Consider the following 21,745-nt stretch of genomic DNA (forward strand, 5'->3'; position numbering starts at 1 on the left):
AAACCTATTACTGGGACATCGTCTGACGTGGGGAGGAAGACATCCTGATTGTTTGGTGAATCCAATTAGCTGAAGGAGACAGGTAACAGTCCCTAGAACTTTTTTCCGATTTTTTCTGACTTAGACATGTAAATCATCTTTTTGTATGTGACTGGGACATTTCTCGCTGCCATCCCAAATGTAGTTCTTATAGTTTTCTCCAACTAGACAGTATTGTTTCATTGGTAAAATAATGAAAATTCTTTACTTCCTTAGACTTAAGAAAACACATATTTCCATTTTGGGGAATTTGAAATTTACTTTTATTACCGTCACTTTTATGAGAGTCATAGTGTAATGTCTTCTGGCTCTGCTTCATGGCCACTAGACACTGTACTACTGAAACTTACTAGGACAGCACCCATCTCAAACTTTGACACTAACGAGTCTCAATTATTCCTTTGCTTTGTTATAAATATATTATCTAAGAACAGTTACCTGAATAATACTCCATATTGTTCTTATAATCTGAATAGGAATCACAATATATCTATGAGAAGGGCAAATCCTCCTTCAGACAAGTGCCTATTTTCAATAGATATTGGATGGTTGTAAAATGGAATTTGTAATTTGTTAATTCAAGCATCAATAATTTAGAAAACCTTTTCCCCATTCGCTTAAAAGTTGTCATGATGCATTATCCTCTGTTTTTGTATGTTGAAGAAAAATGTATGAAAAATATGAAATTAATTTTGAGTTCAAAGGTTATATATTTCTATAGCTTATTATAAGTGACCATAATTTGTGAAGAAGACAGTTATCAATATGCTTCAATAAAAGTGTGTCTAGCAACAAAAAGTATTAGAGATGGATAGGTTCTACCTAGTTGTTTTTCATATCACCGACAAAAATCACAACATTTAAGACATGTGGTTTTGGAGTATTTAGTCTTGTTTTCTCTCAGAGAATTGTTTTTTTTTATCTGCAGGACTTGCTTAAGTTTGTCTGTCACAATGGAAAAAGGTAAACATGTTTAAACATTTGTTTTGGAAATTATTTTAAATGGTCTAGTTCATGATATTTTTTTTCTTGTTTGAAATCACAGAAAGTATATTGACAGGAACTGAGAGAATAGGATAGTAGGATTCGTCATGATATGAATCTGAAACTTTAGACATTTTGATAATTATAACTTTGACTTTTGATGTGCTAGATTGAAAAGTGAAAAAGAATGTAAATTATGGAGGGTTGGGAAGGTGGCTTAGTGGTAGGTGCTTTGCCTTACCTAATAAGAACTGAGAGTACATCAGAAGTTAAATTCCAGAGTAATACTCTGTCATATTTTGAATCTGTATTCCCCAAATAGGGATTCCTGAGTTAAGGTATAGTTAATAATGGAAACCACATTGAAGACTTGCATGTTCTCCAATATATTGATTTTCCCGAGGTATTTCTTCTCTTTCAGAGGAATCTGTGGATCCTGAGAGGTTATTGCAGTGTCCCTATGAAAAAAATCACAAAATCAGATCATGCAGGTTCCCACACCATCTTGTGAAGTGCAAAGAGGTAATGTTTCACTGGAACATGTTGATTTTAAATAATTTATTTCATGGATAAATTTCAGTATTTTTAATAATAAATTGTGGGAAATGTATGTGAAAATGTGAGAGAGACTCTAGGCATATATGACATCGTGAGATTTTTGTATTTCTTTGGAAATCTCTGCAGCATGTAATGGAAAGAGTGACAATCGTAGTCCAACTTGTTTTTTTCTAGAGACGTATTTCTAGATCCCTATTCAAAGCAGACCAAAGGCGATATGTTTTGTGTGGGTAATTATGTCAAACTGTATGTTCCATATTTCACAAGCATTAGAGGTGGTTTCCTTTTCCTCCCAATTGCCCTGATGGTCAAAATGTACGTGTTTTAGCAAAATAATTTAAACATTGATTTATTTTGCTAAAACACCCACTGCATTATCATATGGCCTAGAATTCGGTTTGGGTACTTTACTTTTCATACCATGGTTATAAACAAAACATGGAAGATGCATTGTGTTTCTTTTCTATATTGAAGGTATTTATTTCAAAATAGCTCTTATTTTCATCAAAATTTTCACAATATTTAAGGTTCACTGAACCGTGGGTAGAAAATTTCTTTTGTTCGTCATATAATACTGCTAAAATAAGTTCCAGAGCTGAAGGAGAAGCATATTTTCTGCTATTTTCTTTGTAAAAAAGACACATGTGATGACCCTCCATTTTGGATATTTTCAAATATATTTTCAATCACCCTATGCATTTGTAAATTGTGTATAAATAACCCATATTTGAGTAAACATAGGCCAATATTGAGCACATATGTTTTCTAAAGTTCCATACACAATTTATGTATCCTGGCACTGTTTCCTCATTAAAGAAACAATATCAACCCAGGAGTTAGAGATCACTGTATATCATTTCTTAATGATATACCATTCAAATGCCATACCATTCAAAATAGTCATAAATTTTCTTATCTCCACTATCAAATGACAATAGAAGAATTGTTATGGAGAAAATTGTAGAAGTCTAACCCTTTGCAAAAGGATGCACTAATTTTTTCCCTTCCCTTTTCAAATTATATAAATGTATATACACGATGCAGTGCACTAGAATCAAATACAGTGATAACAGAGGTTATACCATAGGGGAGGAATACATCAAAGGAAAAAAAAATCATATATTTCACTACGAATATGTTAAAACCTATAGCAAGAAAGAAGAAAAAAAACAGTTGTATCACTATCTTGTTTATTTCATTTAGCATCTTTAAAAAGTGTTTTTTTATTGTGAAAATACTGTACAGAGGAAGATAATGAGTACTTTTCTTATCAAGCATTGTTGCCTCCTCCTTTGACTTTCCCCTGCCATCACTTCCTCTGTCTCTAGAACTATACTCCCATCTGCCCTGCTTAGATTATAAAGTTCATTTTTGACATAGCGAATTTTTAAATAATTTTTATTGGGCAAATATTGTACAGAGACCTTACCATTTATCACTTCATTTCTTATCCAAAATTGTTGCCTCCTCCTTTGTTTTTCCCTTATATTCTTGTCCCTCCCAACTCTTCAAGTACAACCCCTTACCCCTATCCCCACCCCTGCCTAAATTGTAAATGCCCAAAAGTGGGATTGCTGGGTCATAGGGGGAGCTCTATGTGGTCTTTTCAGGAAATTCCATACTAGTTTCCTAAATGGTTGAACAAGTTTACACTCGCACCAACAATGCAGTAGGATTCCCTTCTGGCCACATCCCCTAAAGCATCTGTTGTTATTAGAATTCTTGATTATAACCATTGTAACTGGGGTAAGGGGGAATCTCAATGTTGTTTTGGTTTCCATTTCCTTTATAGTTAGAAAGATTGAGCATATCTTCTTGTGTCTATTTGCCATTATTATTTCCCCTTCAGGGAAGTTTTTCTTTAAGTCTTTAGCCCACTTTTTAATTGGGCAGTTGTTTCTTTGAGGATTTGTTGTTGGGGGACTTAATTTTTACAGTTTAAGTATATTTCATATATGAAACCCTTATCCATAGTATGGCTAATGAAGATCTTTTCCCAATGCTTGGGCTTTTTATTGATCTTACTAGGTATGTCCTTTGCCTTCCAGAAGCACTGCAGCTTCATGCAATCGCATATTTCCAAACTTTCTTTGATTTGTTGTATTTCTTTTTTTTTTCATTGTGAAGATACTGTACAGAGGGAAAGATTCGTAAAGATAAAGTACATTTCTTATCAAGCATTGTAGCCTCTTCTTTTGTTTCCCTTTCCCATCCCTTCCCATCCTCCCCCTGTCCACCCACCCATTTCTGCTCCGCAACCTCCTCGCCTGCACAAAAGTTGTAAAGTTCATTTTGACATAACAACTTGTACATCTGATTGTTGCAATGGATCCACCTGACATTGCCCCATTTGTTAGAAAATGGAAAGGCTTGGAAAAAATTATATTAACTGAAGTAAGTCAGGTCCCAAAGAAACATAGGTCCCATGTTTTCCCTTATGTGCAATGTCTAGTATATGTCAAAGTCAAACAGAAAAGGTCAGATAAATTGATGTTAGGGAAATGAACCCTAAGATATGTATTCAAATGTTTTTGTTCTTTCATGCAACTGTTTCTAACACATTGATAAGATGATTTCTCTATTAAGAAAAATTCAGCCTGTGCCAGGAGACCTAAGGTTTCTCCTTTACATCCTATAATGTTCTAAGGGTGTCTGCTTTTACTACAAGGTCTTTATTTGGAGTTGATTCTGGTGCAGAGTGATATATACGGATCTAGCTTTAGTTTTCTACAGGTGATTAACCAATTTTGCAAGAACCATTTACTGAAAAGTCGATAATCTTCCATTGTATTATTTTTATGTCCCTTATCAAAGTTTATGTGGCTATAGGCATGTGGGTTGATTTTTGGGTTTTCAATTCTATTCCATTGGTCCTGAGGTCTCTTCTTATGCCATTATCAAGCTATTTTGATTACTATGGCTTTGTAGTAGAGTTTCAAATTTGGTATTGATATCTCTCCAGCATTGTTCTCTCTGTTAAGAATTATTTTTGCTATTCGGGTCTTTTATTGTTCCATATAAATTTTTGGATTGTTTCTCCTAATTCCTTGAAGAATGAGGTTGGAATATTGATTGCTATCACATTGAGTTTGTAGATAGCTTTAGGAAGTATTGCCATTTTCACGATGTTGATCTTTCCAATCAAGGAGCATGGGAGGTTTATCCACATTCTAAGTTCTGTATTGATTTTCTTTTTCAGATTTTTAAAGTTTTCATCATAGAGTTCTTTCACTTCTTTGGTTAATTCCTATGTATTTTATTTTTTTGTGGAGCTGTTACGAATGGAGTTCCTTTCCTTATTTCAGCTGGTTTCTTCTCATTGTTGACATACAGAAAAGTCATTGATTTTTGAAGACTAATTTTAGAACCTGCTACTTTGCCAATGTTTTGAATCAGCTTGAGTAATTTGGAGTGTAGCCCATTGGATATTTTAAATATTAGATCATGTCCTGTGCAAAGAGGTAGAGTTTTATTTCATTTTCTCCTATTTGTATCACCTTTATATTTGCATCTTGTTTTATTGCTGTAGCTAGGTATCCTAGCTACAGGGAAAGTAGTGTTTTTTGGATAAATTTGGTTGCTCTGTTGTTTGGTGAAGTGACATTTAGAATTGTAATATTCTCCTCCTGAAGGAGAGATCTCTTAATTAGTACATAGCAACCTTCTTCATCTCTTCTTACTAATTTTAAGTCTATTTTATCTGATGTAAGTATTGAAATTTCTGTCTGTTTTGGCGGGCCTTTTGGTTGGTAGATTTTATTCCAGCCTTTCACTTTCAAACTATGTTTATTTTTATGAGCAAGTTGTGACTCCTGAAGGCAGCAAATACAAGATTCTTGCTTTTGAATCCAACTTCTTAGTCTATGTCCCTTAATTGGACAGTTACGTCCATTGATATTGAGAGTTAGGGCTGAAAGATGTTTGGTAGTTCCTGCCATGTTATCCACCTTCTTGGGAGCTGTGACAATTGGCTTTTGCCTATAGTTCTTTGATTCTCAGTATGGGTGCAGTTTCTTTTGAGTTCATTTTGGTCTTGCTTGTTTTCTATGAGTAGGACAACATTAAGTACCTTTTGTAGGGCTGGTTTGGTTGAGATCTATTGTTTCAGTTTGTCTTTCTATGGAAGGTTTTTACTTGCCCTTCTGTTATGAAGGAGATTTTAGCTGGGTACAGTATTCTTGGTTGATAGATGTTTAATTTCAAGGAATGGCATACATCATTCCAATCTCTTCTTGCTTTGATTGTCTCTGCTGAGAAATCTGAGGTTATTCTAATTGTGTGTCTTTATAGGTAATTGATCTTTTCTCCTTGATAACTTCAAGGATCCTTTCCTGGGTCTGAATTGGTCCTGTGCAGATTATAATGTGACTGGGCAATATCCTCTTCTGGTCTGGTCTATTTGGGCTTCTAACAGCTTCCTGTATCTAAATAGGCCTGTCTTTTTTGCATGTTAGGGAAGTTATCTTCTAGGATACTGTTAAATAAATTTCTTAGACTATTAACTTCTCTAGGTGTTTCTCTAGGTGTTCCTAGGTGTCTCTAGGTGTTCCTCTACATCCATTATCCTCAGATTAAACCTTCTGATGGTGTCTTCCAAATGTGGAATAGATCTATCATGTTTCTTGTATTTTTCCTGGCTAGTTGTATGTTTTTCTCTCTGTTATTTAGGTTGTCTTCAATTCCTGAGATTTGTTTTTCTGCTTCGTCTAATCTACTGTCCAGATTTTCTACTCTGTTTTTATTGTCTTTTGATCGAATTGTTTGACTTTGATGGCTTCCAATTCTTTGTTGTTTAACTTTTGATCTTGTATGATCTTCTTTACTTTCTTTGTTTGGAGTTCAGTGTTTACTCTCAAATCACTTATTTGATTTATTATGGTTTCCTTGGATTCCCTTTCCTTCTGACCGACTCCATTCAGCATCCCCTTTTTGGTCTCCCTAGATTCCTTCAGCTGTCTGTTTATGATTCCATGAATGCCTCTATTGATCTTTGTGTATTCTCATCCTGCTCACCTAGTTCCTGTATTACGCTATGGGCTTCCTCAAGCTCACACTTCCTGTGATTCTCTTTGGGTGTCCTCAGCCTAATCACACAATCACTGTCTTTCTCTTTGGTGTTCTCAACTGTTCACACAAGTCCTTTATCTTTGACTGTTCTCAGCCAGCTCATGAAATTCCTATATTATTGTTTGACTATTCTGAGCCTGTTCATGCAATTCCTGTGTTAAACTTTGAGTGGCTTTCTAATACTCTGGAGATTCCTGTATTAATCTCAGATTTGTCTATTCTTGCTCTTTATCTTACCAAGTCCATTGCAGGTTTTCAGTCTTTTCATTCACCACGGTTAACAGTAGTGTTTGTAGAGCTTTTTGCGATCTCTCTTCTGGATTATTCATTCACTATTTTGTCAACTAATTACCATGGGTGGGAGTTGAGATACCCAGACTTGCCATTTTTCTTGTATTTTTCTGGCTTTTTCTGCCCTTTTTGTAATAAAGTAACAACAATTTTGTTTTAGAGCACTATTTTACGGCAAGCATCAACCAAAGTCCTGTAGTTGCACTGTCAAAATGGCTGCAGATACAATCTAGTTCAACAGATACAATCTATTCAACATCAAACAACTATGGATTAAAGAACTAAAAAGAACCATGAGGGATTCAACAAACCAGAAATTAGTCTTAGGGAGAATGATTAGAGGTATATGGAGAGGTAAAAGTAGAGTGAATTTAAAGATGTCCTAAACTTAGAGGGGAAATGGATGGGACAGAATGATAGGAACGAGATATAAAAAAAAAACAAGAAAAATGGAAAACAAATTAAAATTAAGAAATAAAACAAGTTCAAATATGTAAATATAAAGAAATAATATTGGTAGAAGAAAATGGTAGTACGAGACGAGGGGAAAAATAAAAAGGAACATGAAAAACTAAAAAATAATAATTCTTAAAATTGGAATACTTGAGAGTAATATAGGTACAAAGAGTAATATATGAATTACTATTATAAACTTAAGCCTAAGATGTTGTGAATTGAGTAAATCATTTCTGCATTTAGTATGACCACAATAGGGGATAAGGTCTAATATTCATCGAGTATTTATCTGGGGATAAGCAGAACAGAAATTGTCATGTAAAAAAGAAAGAAAAGAAGAAATCCAAAAGAAAAAAGGAGAAAAATAAAACAAAAAAGGACCAAAAGGTCAAAAGTGATTACAAAAAAAATGCATACAAACACATAAACACCAAAAATAAAAATTATGAGAGAAAAAAATAATAGAAAATATTTTTAAAGAAAATAAAATGAAAACAAGGTAGACAAAAGACTTCAGTGAGTTTGTGTGTGTGTGGTGGGGGGGAGGGTGGAGGAAGATCTTGTATCTCCCCTATTTCCGTAACTAGTGTCTTGGTGTAGTCTTGGGTCTGCTTGTGGTGTTTGTTTTTCCTGTTGTTTGATTGGTTTAAGTCAGTTTGTTTGAGCAGGTAAAAAATGCTCTGCATTACCCAGGATTTTGTGATCCTCCCCCAAGATAGTTCACTGAGAGATCTGCTTTGAGTATCACAAAAGAAGGAGATGACTATTTCCTCTAGATTGGAGTTGATGTGATAAGGCTAGGTTCTGGGTAGGGTTGAGACGGAAAAGCTACTGAAAAACTCACAGAGCCCAGCCTGGAGCCATTCTCATGGTTTGTTTACTGAGTTGCAACTGTTTGTCTAAGCTGCTGTGGGGAGGAGCAGGCTCTGGCTCTGTTTACCACTCTTCCTGGGGCAGAGCTATAGCTGTCTGGGCTCAGTGACTTTCACCTGGGTGGAGCACAGCCTTGAAGGTCAGGTCAGGTTCCTGGGACCTGCTAAATGGCTGTTTTTGTATTCTTGGAAATCCTGAGTTGGAGCTAGCTGCTTGGCAGGGCCTTTGTCAGTATCAAAGATGGAGACCCCTCTTGCGGGGGCAGCCTTCTCACAGGTGCTCTGTGAGACGAGAGTATGTCATGGTTGTACTCATGCCAGTCTCTTGGTTCCTGGGCAGTCACTGGTCTGCGATCCTCAGGATGAAGATTTCTGTTCCTTTTCAGTTCTTACTAGTGGTGAGTAGAAACCACTGCCCACAGCATCTGTCAATAATATCTCAGAATCTGTTGGTATGGTGGTCACAGCCACCACCTCCACCACAGCCAATGCAGGTGCATCTAACAGAAAGTGCTCAGATCTGTCTCCTGGCTGGACTTCCCCTCTCTGACCAAACTCTCTGTAATGTAATGGCACACTTGCTGTGATTCTCTACCCTTGGATATTCACTGGAACACTAAAACTGCTTTGTATGTGAGAGCTTGTATCTCCTCCAGCTTCTCTTCTGACACCTTCCTCAGGTCTTCCGACATACAGGGGTTATACTGCGGGGGAGGGCCATTCAAAGCAATAAAAAATCATGCAGTACTTTATAGATACATTAGAAAAAGTAGCAAGAAAAAAAAAAACACTTCTGTCCTTATCTTGGGGTTCATTTATCTTAACATCATCTTATCTGAACTTTTCTGCTTGTCTCAAGACATATACTAGTTGTTAGAAAAATGGAAACCATGGAACTTATGTTTCTTTGGGCCTGGCTTACTTCACTTAATATTATTTTTTCCAAATCTTTCCATTTCCTAACAAATGGGGCAATGTCATTGTTTCTGATCGAAGAATTGAGCATTTTTGTCTCCTCCTTTATTTTTCCCCTACCATCCCCTCATTTCTACCTCCTGAACTACACTCCACCCCTGCCTTAATCCCCATCTTTAATTGTAAATTTCATTTTTTTATGATCCTATGTGCATTGCTTTTGAACATTTCTGCTTGTCCTAAATATACACTAATAATTCCAAATAAGGGAAACAATGGGCCTATGTTTGTTTTGGCCGGGTTTATATCAATTAATATAATATTTCTGAGTCTTTCCATTTCCAAGAAATTGACCAATATCATTCTTTCTAATGGAGACATAGAATTCCATTTTGTATATATTTACCACATTTTCTTAATCCATTCATCTACTGAGGGGCTTCTGGTTTTGTTTCATATCTTAGTTATGGCAAATAATGTTGCTATTTTCAGTATGGTTTTGTATGTGATCATTTGGGTAAATGCATGAAAGTGGGATTGTTGGGTCATAGAGGAGCTCTATGTGGAGTCTTTTGAGGTACCTCTATACTGCTTTGGGATACAGGTTGACCCATTGTAAGAATGAGATATACAAGGCACTATGTTGAAAATGAACTTTACAACTTCAGCTGCAGGAAGGGAAGGGTAGAAGGGAGAAGGTGAGAGATGCGGAGGGAAGAGATCTTAGGGGAAAAACACAGGAGGGAGTAACAATGCTCTGTAAGAAATGTACTCATTACCTTATTCATATAACTGTAATCCCTCTATACAATATCTTTTATATATATATATATATATATATATATGAATGTATTAGCACAGTATCTATACCGTGGTGTCAATCCCATGGTAGATATCTTGCACAAAGTAACCTAAAAAGAGAAAATTTGAAAAAGTTTCCTCATATTTGAATTTTTGTTATACAGAATCATCCTGAAATTGCTGCCAAATTGGCTACTTGTCCCTTTAATGCTCGTCACCTGGTTCCACGAGATCAACTCACTGAACATATTGCAACTTGTATGGACAAAACTTCCCTTGAAGATGATGTAGGTAAGCCTGATAACTAAAACACAATCCTAATCAATGTAGGCTATTTGGACCTGTATCTTACTGTGATGTTGTTTTTCTCTTGGTTTGTAGATAACATCATATGAAGCGAGAAACAATCCAAGAGTTCTGAAAGTACATGGCAATATGTTTCCTCTGAGGAAGACTGGGATAAAGGTAAAAAGTTTGTTGAACTTTCTGCATTTTCCGTTATTGAATCTCAACTTACCTTGCGTTGTTGTACGATTTCTTCCTTTAGGAGTGAAATTAAAAATTCTTTGTTCAACTTGGATTGTCTTGTATGCTAATATCAATAACATATGGGTGGGGAGGGGACGGAGGATGGGAAGGGATAGGAAGGGTAAACAAAGGAGGAGGATACAATGCTTGATAAGAAATGTACTCACTATCCTGCTCATGTAATTGTAACCGCTCTGTACAGTATTTTCCCAATAAAAAAAGAAAAAAAAATGCAGTCTTAGCTGATTAAAAATCATGTCAAATATTTAGATGATATGTTTTGCACATGGGTAATAATACATACTTTTCAATCTTTATTATCCAGCTAAAAGTTTCTTGGAAGTCTGTTAAGGCCATCAATCTTGTTGTTCTTCTTTATCAATGTATAATGTTAGAGCCAATCTAATCTTGCAACTCAATCAAGTATGTCATTCTCCCTTTGGCAGAATCCTTGGAAGACCCTAGCCCAAGTTTTGTTTGGGGCACAATCAAATCATCTGGCAACAGGTAAAGAAAATGGTTTTCTTATGATGTCCTATTTTCTGTTAAAATTCAAAGTATAGAAATAGGATAAATGAATAACAAGCTCTCATTCTATATACTCATATATTTTGCTCACTAGAAATGAAGTTTTGGATTGCTGTCTGAACTGATGAACCTGTGATTGGTGACAAAAGTCAAGTATAGTTTCACTAAGACCGATAAGAAATTCAATCAACCAAATTACTTCAAATCAGAATTACCTTAACTGAATGCTCTTCTCATTCTCAAAATAAATTTAAATCAGGGAAGCTATAGATAACATTATTATGTTGGGCCAATCTGTTTATAACCATTTTCATGATTTCAGGATTCACTCATCACATCAATTATGATAATGTAAATGGCAGTATCTTCAACTGGTAATTCATACACTACAGACTTCTGGTTGGGTTTCCAAGTCTTCCTTCCTAAACTGATTAATGAATATTATAGGAATGACAATCTAATTTAAAATTTCTCCACAAATTAGTATAAAACATTTGAAGAGATTCATGAGATGATTTACAATTTGAACTTTGTAAAGGTACATATTAATAAAATGTAGTTAGTGCTATTTTTAAGCAGCAATACATACATGGATTTCAAATTTCACATTCCTGTTTAAAGTGTAAATACACATTGGATATGGTATAGATTGCAAATTCAAAATTAGATGTGTAAGTACAAAAGGTATTCTATGTCTTAGTGAATAGTTATGATTTTTTTAAAGAATTTTAATTGCTAGAATTAACTTATCCTTCTAGAGTCACAAAATAGATTATATTTTTGATTTTATGGATTTGAAAACATCAAGTCTTTTTGACATGGTAAGATGGCAAATACAGGAAAAAATGAACAGTAATTGGTTTTTGTTTGGAATTCTTCATGAGCATTTATTTAATTTGGAATCATGTAATTTGTATTGTTTGCCAGTATGAGACCTCTTCTTTTTTATAGTGAGACAATAGATTCTAGATGTATTGATATTGTTAAGAATTTTCTTCTCTGATCAGTCTAGGACAAAAAAAGCTGATTCAACATTAGAACAAGGTGAATGTATGTGAGCCTCTCCTCATGGTCTGGCCTCATATATTATTCCAGTGAAAAGGTAGTAAGCATACTAAGAATTTGTATTAAAATATCTGCTGTATGTCAAACTTATTACAATATTATTTAAAGGATGAATTGGCCCTTTATATTGTGAAGAAACTGCTGAGGAAGAGTAATAGCAATAAATAAATTCACCCTTGCATCTGATGATAATTTGCTAATTCATGAAGATTATAGCGAGGACTAAAACTCACTTTGTTTACAAACTTAACAGATCAATTTAGTATTTGATCAACAGAATACATTTATTCTTGGGGCTAGGGAGTTTCTCACCCTCTGTCATGCAGAGGAAAAGGAATATGTCATGAGAAACAATTTTTGGGGTAGAAAACCATTCTTGAGTCAGGCCAGGTGATAATGTTAATTCTATCATCTCACACGTTTGACCTATAAGGATCTAATTATAGATTAATGAAGTGAAGGATATTTTTCAGATTCATTTCTGGCAATTAATCCCCTCACAATTTAACACTGTAGAGAGCATTCTCCTTAATGAAAACCATGGTTACTCGTAGACAAGTAGTATGCATGAAGGTTGGGAACAGAAAAGCTCAAAAATCATAAACACACTCTGGATAACAGAGAAAAAAAGCCTGGTACAGGTTGCTTAGGGATCTGTAGGAGGCTAAGATCTGAGGATCAGATCTCAGGAATATTTGTCACATTCTCATCACCAATTAACCACCTCAAAACTGGAAGTGTCTCTGTAGCTCAAGTGATAGAGCAGTAGAGCTCTGAGCAGCTCAGGGACCTTGCCCAAGCCTAACGTTCAAGCCAATAACCAAGAAGAACAATACCAAAGATAGGAATGTAATGCAATATTCATCAACAATGCCCCATACTGACTGGTATTTCCAAAATATCTGAATTTTTTTCCTTCCAGAGGCCAGTTATTTAATTTAATTCACTCCCTACTCATAATAACATATATTTACTGAATTTCAGAGAGTAATATTTAATGGGGCAATGATATTTCCTTACTTCATTGATTATTAGAACATTAATGTGACCCAAAATCTTTACTAATTCTGTTCCCTTATGCTAATATGTCTTTCTTATGGAATCATAATTTTTCTGGCATCTAGAGAGTGGATAATAATAAAGAACCTCTAAACTCATGAGAGAATCTGTGACAGCATAGGAGACCATGTTACTTTGATTTGTCTCTTCTAGATTTATCCAACCCTAGCATTGCCATTATATATATATATATATATATACACACACACACATATATATGTGAGCTGATTTTTGTGATCAGATATTTCTGTTACCTGTCCATTTGTAGATGCAAATTTTGTGTCTGTGTGTGTACAAAATGAAATGGTGGAAATTTTTTCCTACTCTGTTTCAATACCCATAAGTCGATGCTGGGCACATTACTATGTTTTTTTGGAATTGAAAAGTGAGGGTATTTTTTGTGCCTTCAATTCTTGATTTTACACAGTCATGATAAAAATTAATCACAGGTTATCATGGATTTTTTATATGTCTTCTTTGGCAATGAGTATTGAATCCTTTATTTGTTCATTGATATTCAAGCCTCTTACCATGGGTTTGATCCAAGTGATATTTTCCAAATGTTGGTATGTCTCCATATATTTCTCATAACCATACATATTTGAGAAAACAGTGTTAATGTACGAACGTTACCCTAAGTTAATGGAAATTTTATGTTCATTTCAAAGTCCAATATTTCAGTGTTCATATTGAGAGGTGACATGCATATGTGTCTTAAAGGTTAATTATTTTTCCAAACTGCTGAATATATTTAGCTGATACCATGTCACAATGTACTTGTGACTTCACAATAGCATTTGCTTTGACCACACGTAAGAATGGAAAAGCCGTTTATTTGTTTGAGCCATGGAATTTTTCATGTAATTGTACCTGAAGGTATTTGCATGGTATTCCTTCAATTTTACTTGCCTACTATAAAGCAAGTATCCTTCTCATCTCATAAAACAATCACTCTTTGTGGTTTGTTTTTATGCATCCATTCACAAATATTGAAATGGAGTTTTGGCTTAAGTTCATTGCAATAACATTATATAGTAAAACTACTCTGGATTTTCTTTTCTGTAAAACCATGTGAAGTATTTCTTCCTACTTTCCTGCATGCATGATACATCATAGATATATTGCAAAGGACCTAATTCAAAAACGGTGCCAAGGCCTGACTGAGCCTGAATAGGTGACATTAGAGTAAATTTTGAAGAATTGGAAAATAATCGCTGAATTAATAGATTGAGTAGGGTCACACTTCAAATGTTCAATGAAGTTTGAATGTGTTGAGTCAGAGAGTGTCCAAGTGTAATTTGTGAAGTGTTTATACAATGATCAAATTTTAATGGAAAATGAAAGTCGAAGTAAGTATGAACTTTTTTGAAAATAACTGATGATGTACTCTCATTAGTTTTTGAATATCTCTCAAAGTGCTAGTAAAGTCCTTGTTCATATGCAGAATATAGAAACATATATTCTAGTGTTTTTCACAGAAAGTATAATAATATTTTTTTCTATTTCTTTGCAGGAATCATTCTATGAACAAACCATGAGTTCAAATCATTTCTCATTGTTTCATCTATATCTTACATTTATTAATATATTGTTGATGCTCACTCAATCATATGAATTCATTTTAATTTCTACTACCTATTCAATCCCTATTACCTTGAATCCAGAAGCCCCACCGGGTTTTTATGACCTTATTGGAATTCATCATGTCATTATCCACATAGATATGTTAAGGTTGGAATATAGAAACTTCAATATTCAAATCAAAATCTACATGTGTTTCCCAATAGAGAACAAATCATACTTCATTATTCTCTGTCCTTAAGTTTGCCTGTGAATATCATCTTCCTTTCATATATTGATATAATTACAGAGCCTATTAAATACTTAAAACTGTAATGATTTTAGACCTCTTATGCAAATCTTACACCAATTATGTATTCCCATATAGAACGGTCGTTAAAATTTCAAAGGGATTTTTCAGCCAACATTCTGAAGTATATTTTTTACTATAAATGCTTCTCATCCATCTCAATGATTACCTCATCTAAACAAGTTGATGTGTGTATACACAAAATAACATTCAAAACTTATTCTTTTGATGGGGTAAATTGCAATTTGTGAAGATAGCATGATTGTATGCTAAAAATGTGATATTTTTAGGGCAAGAGGATTTGTATCTTTTGACATTCTAAAATGTTCCAAGAAAGAGTGGACTGTATCTGTAGTGTAACAAAAACACTTCCATGGAATCACCTTCGAAGACTATCTTCATATTCAATTTGTGTGTAATGTGTCCCACATTTATATATAGATATAGAGATATAGATATATATGACCACACATATTTATAGTTGATTTGGCACTGTGGCCCAAAACAATCCTGATGCAAAATGGAATAATTTTTGAAACATATTTTAGGAAGACCAACCTTGTAAAAATTGTTGGTAGGACTCCTATGCAATAAATACAGTTGAATACAGATGAGGAAGTTAAAGATGTGAGAATATGGCTCATATTTATTATTGGTGTTGAAATAGGAGACTTTCTGATTATGGGCTTATTTGTACACCTAGTGTATAATTGCAAATGTTTCTTGGTTTTTCTTCAGAAATTGTGAGCAGGAATGAGTTCAACATTAATTTGTGGAGGATAGTTTGGAACCTGTAGACTCAGGGAAACCTGAGCCTTTTCTAGTAGGGATATGAAGAGAACAGAGCTATCAACACATGTCTGTGTATAGAGTGAAAACCAGTCTACATACGAATCCATGTGTGAACTTATGAAAATTATATGTATGTATCAATACTCTTCTTTTTCGTTAAACTTATTGTCAGTGTTATATAAAGAGTGATTATAAGTATGTATACACTTTATTCTGCTTCAAAACTCCTCCTGCCCCTGTTGTAAATGCCATTTCCAACACGTTGTCTTGTGAGGAATTTTGTAGCATTGGTTCACCCATTGTCCTCTATCTCAAATGTTTTTGATTACTCTTCTTTGCCCTATTCAGATTAAAGTTTACAGTCCATATGCTATGAAAATCAAATATAGTGACAAGAAGGGAGAAACCCTATAGAAAATAAAGGAAAAAAAGCAAGAAAAAAGAAATAGTTTTTCATAGTATTTTTTTAAAAACACCAGCCATGATAAACTCCATGCTTCTTGGAGTACATTTTTCTTATCCGAATCTTCTTGTTCATATATAATAGCAATCCTCTTTGGATGAAACTGGACATATACAAATTGAGACAAAAAGAGAAAATATGTCACCAATATTTTAAATGACACTTCTAAAGAAAACATTATGTCTCTTCATTAGGTAAGTTTAAATAGAAGCAGTGTAAATGCAGTAAAATGAAAAATCAATATTCAATAAATAGCGTTGTAATACTCATTAAATTCCTATAAAAGCTTCAAGTTAGATTATACATCACCGTGTCAAAACATTTTCCTAATGAATCAGACCTCGAGGTTAAAGAAAATACTCAGAATGGAATCAACAGAGAAATGCTAGGTCTCATAGAAGAGGTTGAAACTTTTTCATTAAAGATGCACAATCACATCAAGTCAAAGAAACCTTAGACCAACTATAGTTCTTGAACCTGCACAGATTCTTTATAACAGAGGACATAACTAAATAGGTAAATAAATAGCCAAAAGATTGGGAAAAGATCTTCACTAGTCAAGAAAGAGAATATGGCTATAACGCTGAAATATAATCAAAATTCAAAAAGTCAAATGGCTCTGCCCAAAGAAAAACCTGAACAATACCCACACTCTACAAAAAGAAGTCTTAATATTTAAAGAGAGACTTCTCTGTTGGCAAACTGAGAATGGCCAAAGAACATATGAAGAAATGCTCAATGTCTCTGACAATAAAATCAAGCCAAATAAAGTCAGTACTGAAATTCCACCACATTTCATTAGAATGGCAAAGTTATGTTCATTCCATAGGGAAAACCAGGAACCACCCCAGGTGCCTGAAAGTAGAGTAATGGATCAGGAAATGTGCGGTATAAATACAATGGAATTCTATTTGCCAAAAGAAATAATGAAATAGTGCCATTTGTAAGGAAAAAGTTAAATATATAACATGAATTAAAAGGGACCAGACCCAAACAAACATAGGCTCCATGGTTTCTCTTATTTCTAAAAACTGGTATTTGCCCATTTTATTTCTAGAAAAGGATTGCAATAGCTTAATAGTAATGTCCATATGACCATAGAATATTAGGCTAATCATAATAAACAAATACAAAAACAGTTGGTTTCTCTTTCTTGAATTTAAAAAAAAGTACTATGTTAAGGTATTTCTCTTTACTTGCCTTTTTCCTTTATTTTCCTACATTTTGTACAATATTATCGCCGTATTTGATTTTGGTACATGCTGTATTCCAAGTAAGTTAATGGGAATTATAAGTAAGTTAATGGGAATTATGCACAGGAAGGGCAATAACCAAATCTGAGACAAAGGATAATGGGCAAACCATACAAGAATAATCCCAACAAAACTACATGTTAGGAATAAACCTTACACCTTTTGGGAAAGGATAGATTTTAGGTCAAAAAACAGTAAAAGTGAACAATGCGTAAAAACATATGATGAGACAAGTACTCATTCATTGCTTACATATGTCATCCAAATCCCTCCTTACATCACGTTGACAAGATTCCATCAAAAAGAAGAGTATTGATACATAGCCACTTCTCAATTCTCATAAGTTTACATGTAGATAATTAAGGCGATGTGTTTGTATTACACATACATACATGTGAAAATAATTCTGATTTCTTGACCTTCCTAAAACGTTTAACAAATCCGTTCCCTAGGTCACCAGGTTTCAAGCCAACATTGACAAATTAATGTTGAAATAATTTTTGTTCAAATATCACTGTAGGAATCCAAATAGTCTTTTGAAATTGCAAACCAGGAGATCCTGATGCCCAAATATGCTCCAAATAAAAAACCATCAAATTTTCACATCTATCATAAATGTAAGCAAAGCTCTTCCATGTGAAACTTCCTAATGTGTAGTCAAATGCTTCAACTCTTGATTACACAAGAATTTAACCAGTAATAAATATTTTTTGGCAAGGGAGATCTTCCTAAAATATACTTGAAAGTTTATTCCATTTAGCAATAGAAATGATGTGGACCAGGCATGCCAAATGAACTATAAAACGGTGGGAATGTGTGTGCATAAATATGAGGGGCAATTTATACACAAGTCGAAAACAAACATTCATTAGATGTGGTTTCATGAACTGATCTTGAATTACAATCCAAACTTACAAATTTATCTACCCGTAACTTTTTAGTAATATAGTGGAAAATTTCTCAAACGATGAACAAATTCTTGTCTGATAAGTCACAGATTCTCTGTACAAAATATGTATCTTCAAAGAGTAAAAAATGTCCCCCCAAACTAATAAATGTCAGTTGTTTATACTCCAGCAAGAATCTATTTTTTCCTTATCACAATGGGAAGACATCACAGATTTCTTCTGCAGATTCGATGACACATGAAAAATATTGAGATGATTTAGAATCTTGTATCTTGAGAAATACGTTGCAAAATAAGGTGGTTTAAAAATCCATAAAATTTTTCTACCCATTGTTCTTTTTGGAACACAGGAATTAATGGGAAATTTGTATTAGGAACCACATGTTATTTTAGCTTTCTTATATTTTTATTATATTCTACATTATTAATAAGTGAAATGGAACATATTATTCCCAGACAAATTATTTTAAGAAGTCAACTTACATTTAGAAGTTAGGAAACAGTCCTTTCTTCAGGTTTCTTTCTTCACCCAACAACCTAGGCATGCTAAGTAATGGGCACTTGGCTAAATCTAAGGTGTGCCTGAAACACTCGCTTATGGCTTTTATGCGCTTCAATCCCACATTTTGTTTGATTGAATGTTCTCCAATTAGGCACAATTATTCATTGTATGAAATAGTCAAGCTTCTTGATTCCCCTAAGGTAAAAAATAGCTGATTCTTTTATATCTGCCTTGACAATTCCCTGTAACTCATGTCCAAGTTATTGCGAAACAAAACAGTGATATAATTTTTGTATTCTCAGGAGAGACTTAATTCCAAATTCCATGTTGGCATCTCAATATTCCCAAAGATTCCTGTGTACATTGGTAAATATCTACTGTCAATAAGATGTTCATGGAAGACTCTTGATATTACATAACACATTGTTAAGAATCAAGATATATGGGGGGATGGGAAGATGAGTCAGTGGTAGAGTGCTTGCCTTGCATGCATGAGGCCCTGGGTTCGATTCCTCAGCACCGCATAAGCAAAAAGAAAAAAGCCAGAAGTGGTGCTGTGGCTCAAGTGGTAGAGTTCTAGCCTTGAGCTGAAGAGTTGAGGGACAGCATTCAAGCCCAGAGTTCAGCCCCCATGCCTCTTCTATTTTCTTGAAGAATGAAGTTGGAATATTGATAGGTATCTCATTGAATTTGTAGATAGCCTTGGGACGTATTGCCATCTTCCCGATGTTGATTTTTGCTATCCAGGAGCATGGGAGTTTTTGCCACTTTCTAAGTTCTGTTTTAATTTGTTTTTTACGTTTTTAAAGTTTCTATCCATAGAAAGAATCAACAAAACAAAGAGTTGGTTCTTCGAAAAAATTAACAAAATTAACAGACCCTTAGCCAATCTTACCAGAAAAAGAAGAGAACACACCCAAATAAACTCAGAGATGAGAAAGGAAACATCACTATAGAAATAACCAAGATTCAGAACTTTATAAGAAAATACTACTCAAACATTTATGTTAATAAGTTTGAGAACTTGGCAGAAATTGACCTTTTCCTAGCAAATATTGACATGCCACAACTAAACCAAGATGAGTTAAACAAATTTAACAATGCCATATCAAGCATTGAAATAGAAACAGCAATAAGAGACCTCCCATCTAAGAAAAGCCCAGGGCCAGATGGTTTTACAGTGAAATTCTACAAGGCTTTCAAAGCAGCACTCAGGCCAAAACTCCTTCAAATCTTCAATGAAATTGAAAGAAAAAGTTCACTACCGAATTCATTCTATGAAGCTATAATAACCTTCAACCCAAAACCAGGCAGGGACTCATCAAAGAAAGAGAACTATAGACCCATTTCTTTGATGAACATTGATGCAAAACTTCTCAACAAAATTTTGGCCAGTCGACTTCAACAATCCATCCAAAAAATCATACACCATGATCAAACAGGATTCATTTCAGGGATGCAAAGCTGGTTCAATATACACAAATCAATTAATATAATTCATCCCATCAACAGGAGCAAGGATAAGAACCACATGGTTATCTGAATAGATGCAGAAAAAGCATTTGACAAGATCTGACACCCCTTTATGATGAAGTATCTGGAAAAATTAGGAACCCATGGAACCTTTCTCAATACAAAAAAGACTATAGGACAAACCTACAGCAAGTATTGTACTCAATGGTGAAAAACTAAAGCCATTTCCTCTAAACTCAGTAATGAGACAAGGATGTTCACTCTCCCAACTGTTCTTGAATGTAGTATTAGAATGCTTAGCTACAGCAATAAGATAAGATGCGAACATAAAAGGGATCCAAATAGGGATAGAAGAAGTAAAACTCTCCCTTTTGCAGATGACATGATCTTGTATTTAAAGAATCCCATGGATTCTGCTCCCAAATTACTCAAGGTGATTCAAAACTTTGGCAAAGTAGCAGGGTATAAAATTAATCCTCAAAAATCAATAGCTTTTCTGTATGCCAACAATGAGAATAATGTAGCTGTGATCAGGAAAGCAACTTCTTTTGGAATAGCTTCATAAAAAATAAAATACCTAGGAATTAACTTAACCAAAGAAGTGAAGGGCTTCTATGATGAAAACATTGTACACTTCTTAAGGGAAGCACACTGATTCTCTCTTTAAACATATGGGAACCATTGTACTTGAGAGGCCTTTTTAAATTATATTCAAGATTTTTTTATTATATTACTTGAAAAATTTTTGTAAGTTGATATAATTCTTGAATCAATTACTATTAGTCTCCTCATCATAGATATACATCCCTTTACACTGTGATGAGGAAGAGATTTTTTTTTTGTCAGTTGTGGTTTCTGAAATCTGGATCTCAGCATTGTCCCTCACATTTTCAACTCAAAGCTAGTGCTCTACTACTTCACCCACAGCACCACTTCTACATTTTTCTATTTATGTGGTGCTGAGCAATCGAACCCAGGGCCTCATGCATGCAAAACAATAACTCTATCACTGAGGAAACTACCCTGCCCAAGACAAGTGATATTTTCAGAATTCTGGTATCTATAACAATCCCAGGTATTTCCAGATTACAGAATGTATGAGAAGGTGTTTTGCACAGAAAATATATAAATATGGTGTTGTTACAGTGAACAGTATTCTCCAATTCAGCTATTGCTTTTTAGTACCAAAAAAATCACAAAATCTTATATTCTCCAGAAATTCCATAAGGATATGTATGTTCCAAACACAGGAATATACACTGACAATGGAACAAGAGCATTCAAGAATACTTTTAGACAAGAATTGACTATTGCCAGAATTT

The 21,745-nt window shown here is 34.3% G+C and overlaps 1 protein-coding gene across 1 annotated transcript in view; it reads left to right on the top strand.

Moving 5' to 3' along the window:
* Window positions 1–992: 992 nt before the first annotated feature.
* Window positions 993–21,745, top strand: part of LOC122127995 (gametocyte-specific factor 1-like) — a 97,980-nt gene continuing 77,227 nt past the window's right edge. Inside the window, exons 1-4 of the mRNA XM_042702299.1 lie at window positions 993–1,002; window positions 1,445–1,545; window positions 10,148–10,274; window positions 10,958–10,993. Coding sequence (XP_042558233.1) covers window positions 993–1,002; window positions 1,445–1,545; window positions 10,148–10,274; window positions 10,958–10,993 — 274 coding nt within the window. The remainder of the gene's footprint in view (window positions 1,003–1,444; window positions 1,546–10,147; window positions 10,275–10,957; window positions 10,994–21,745) is intronic.

This window comes from Dipodomys spectabilis, unplaced genomic scaffold (genome assembly GCF_019054845.1).
Source record: "Dipodomys spectabilis isolate Male_0828 unplaced genomic scaffold, ASM1905484v1 ptg000319l, whole genome shotgun sequence".
NCBI classification, from domain to species: Eukaryota; Metazoa; Chordata; class Mammalia; order Rodentia; family Heteromyidae; genus Dipodomys; species Dipodomys spectabilis.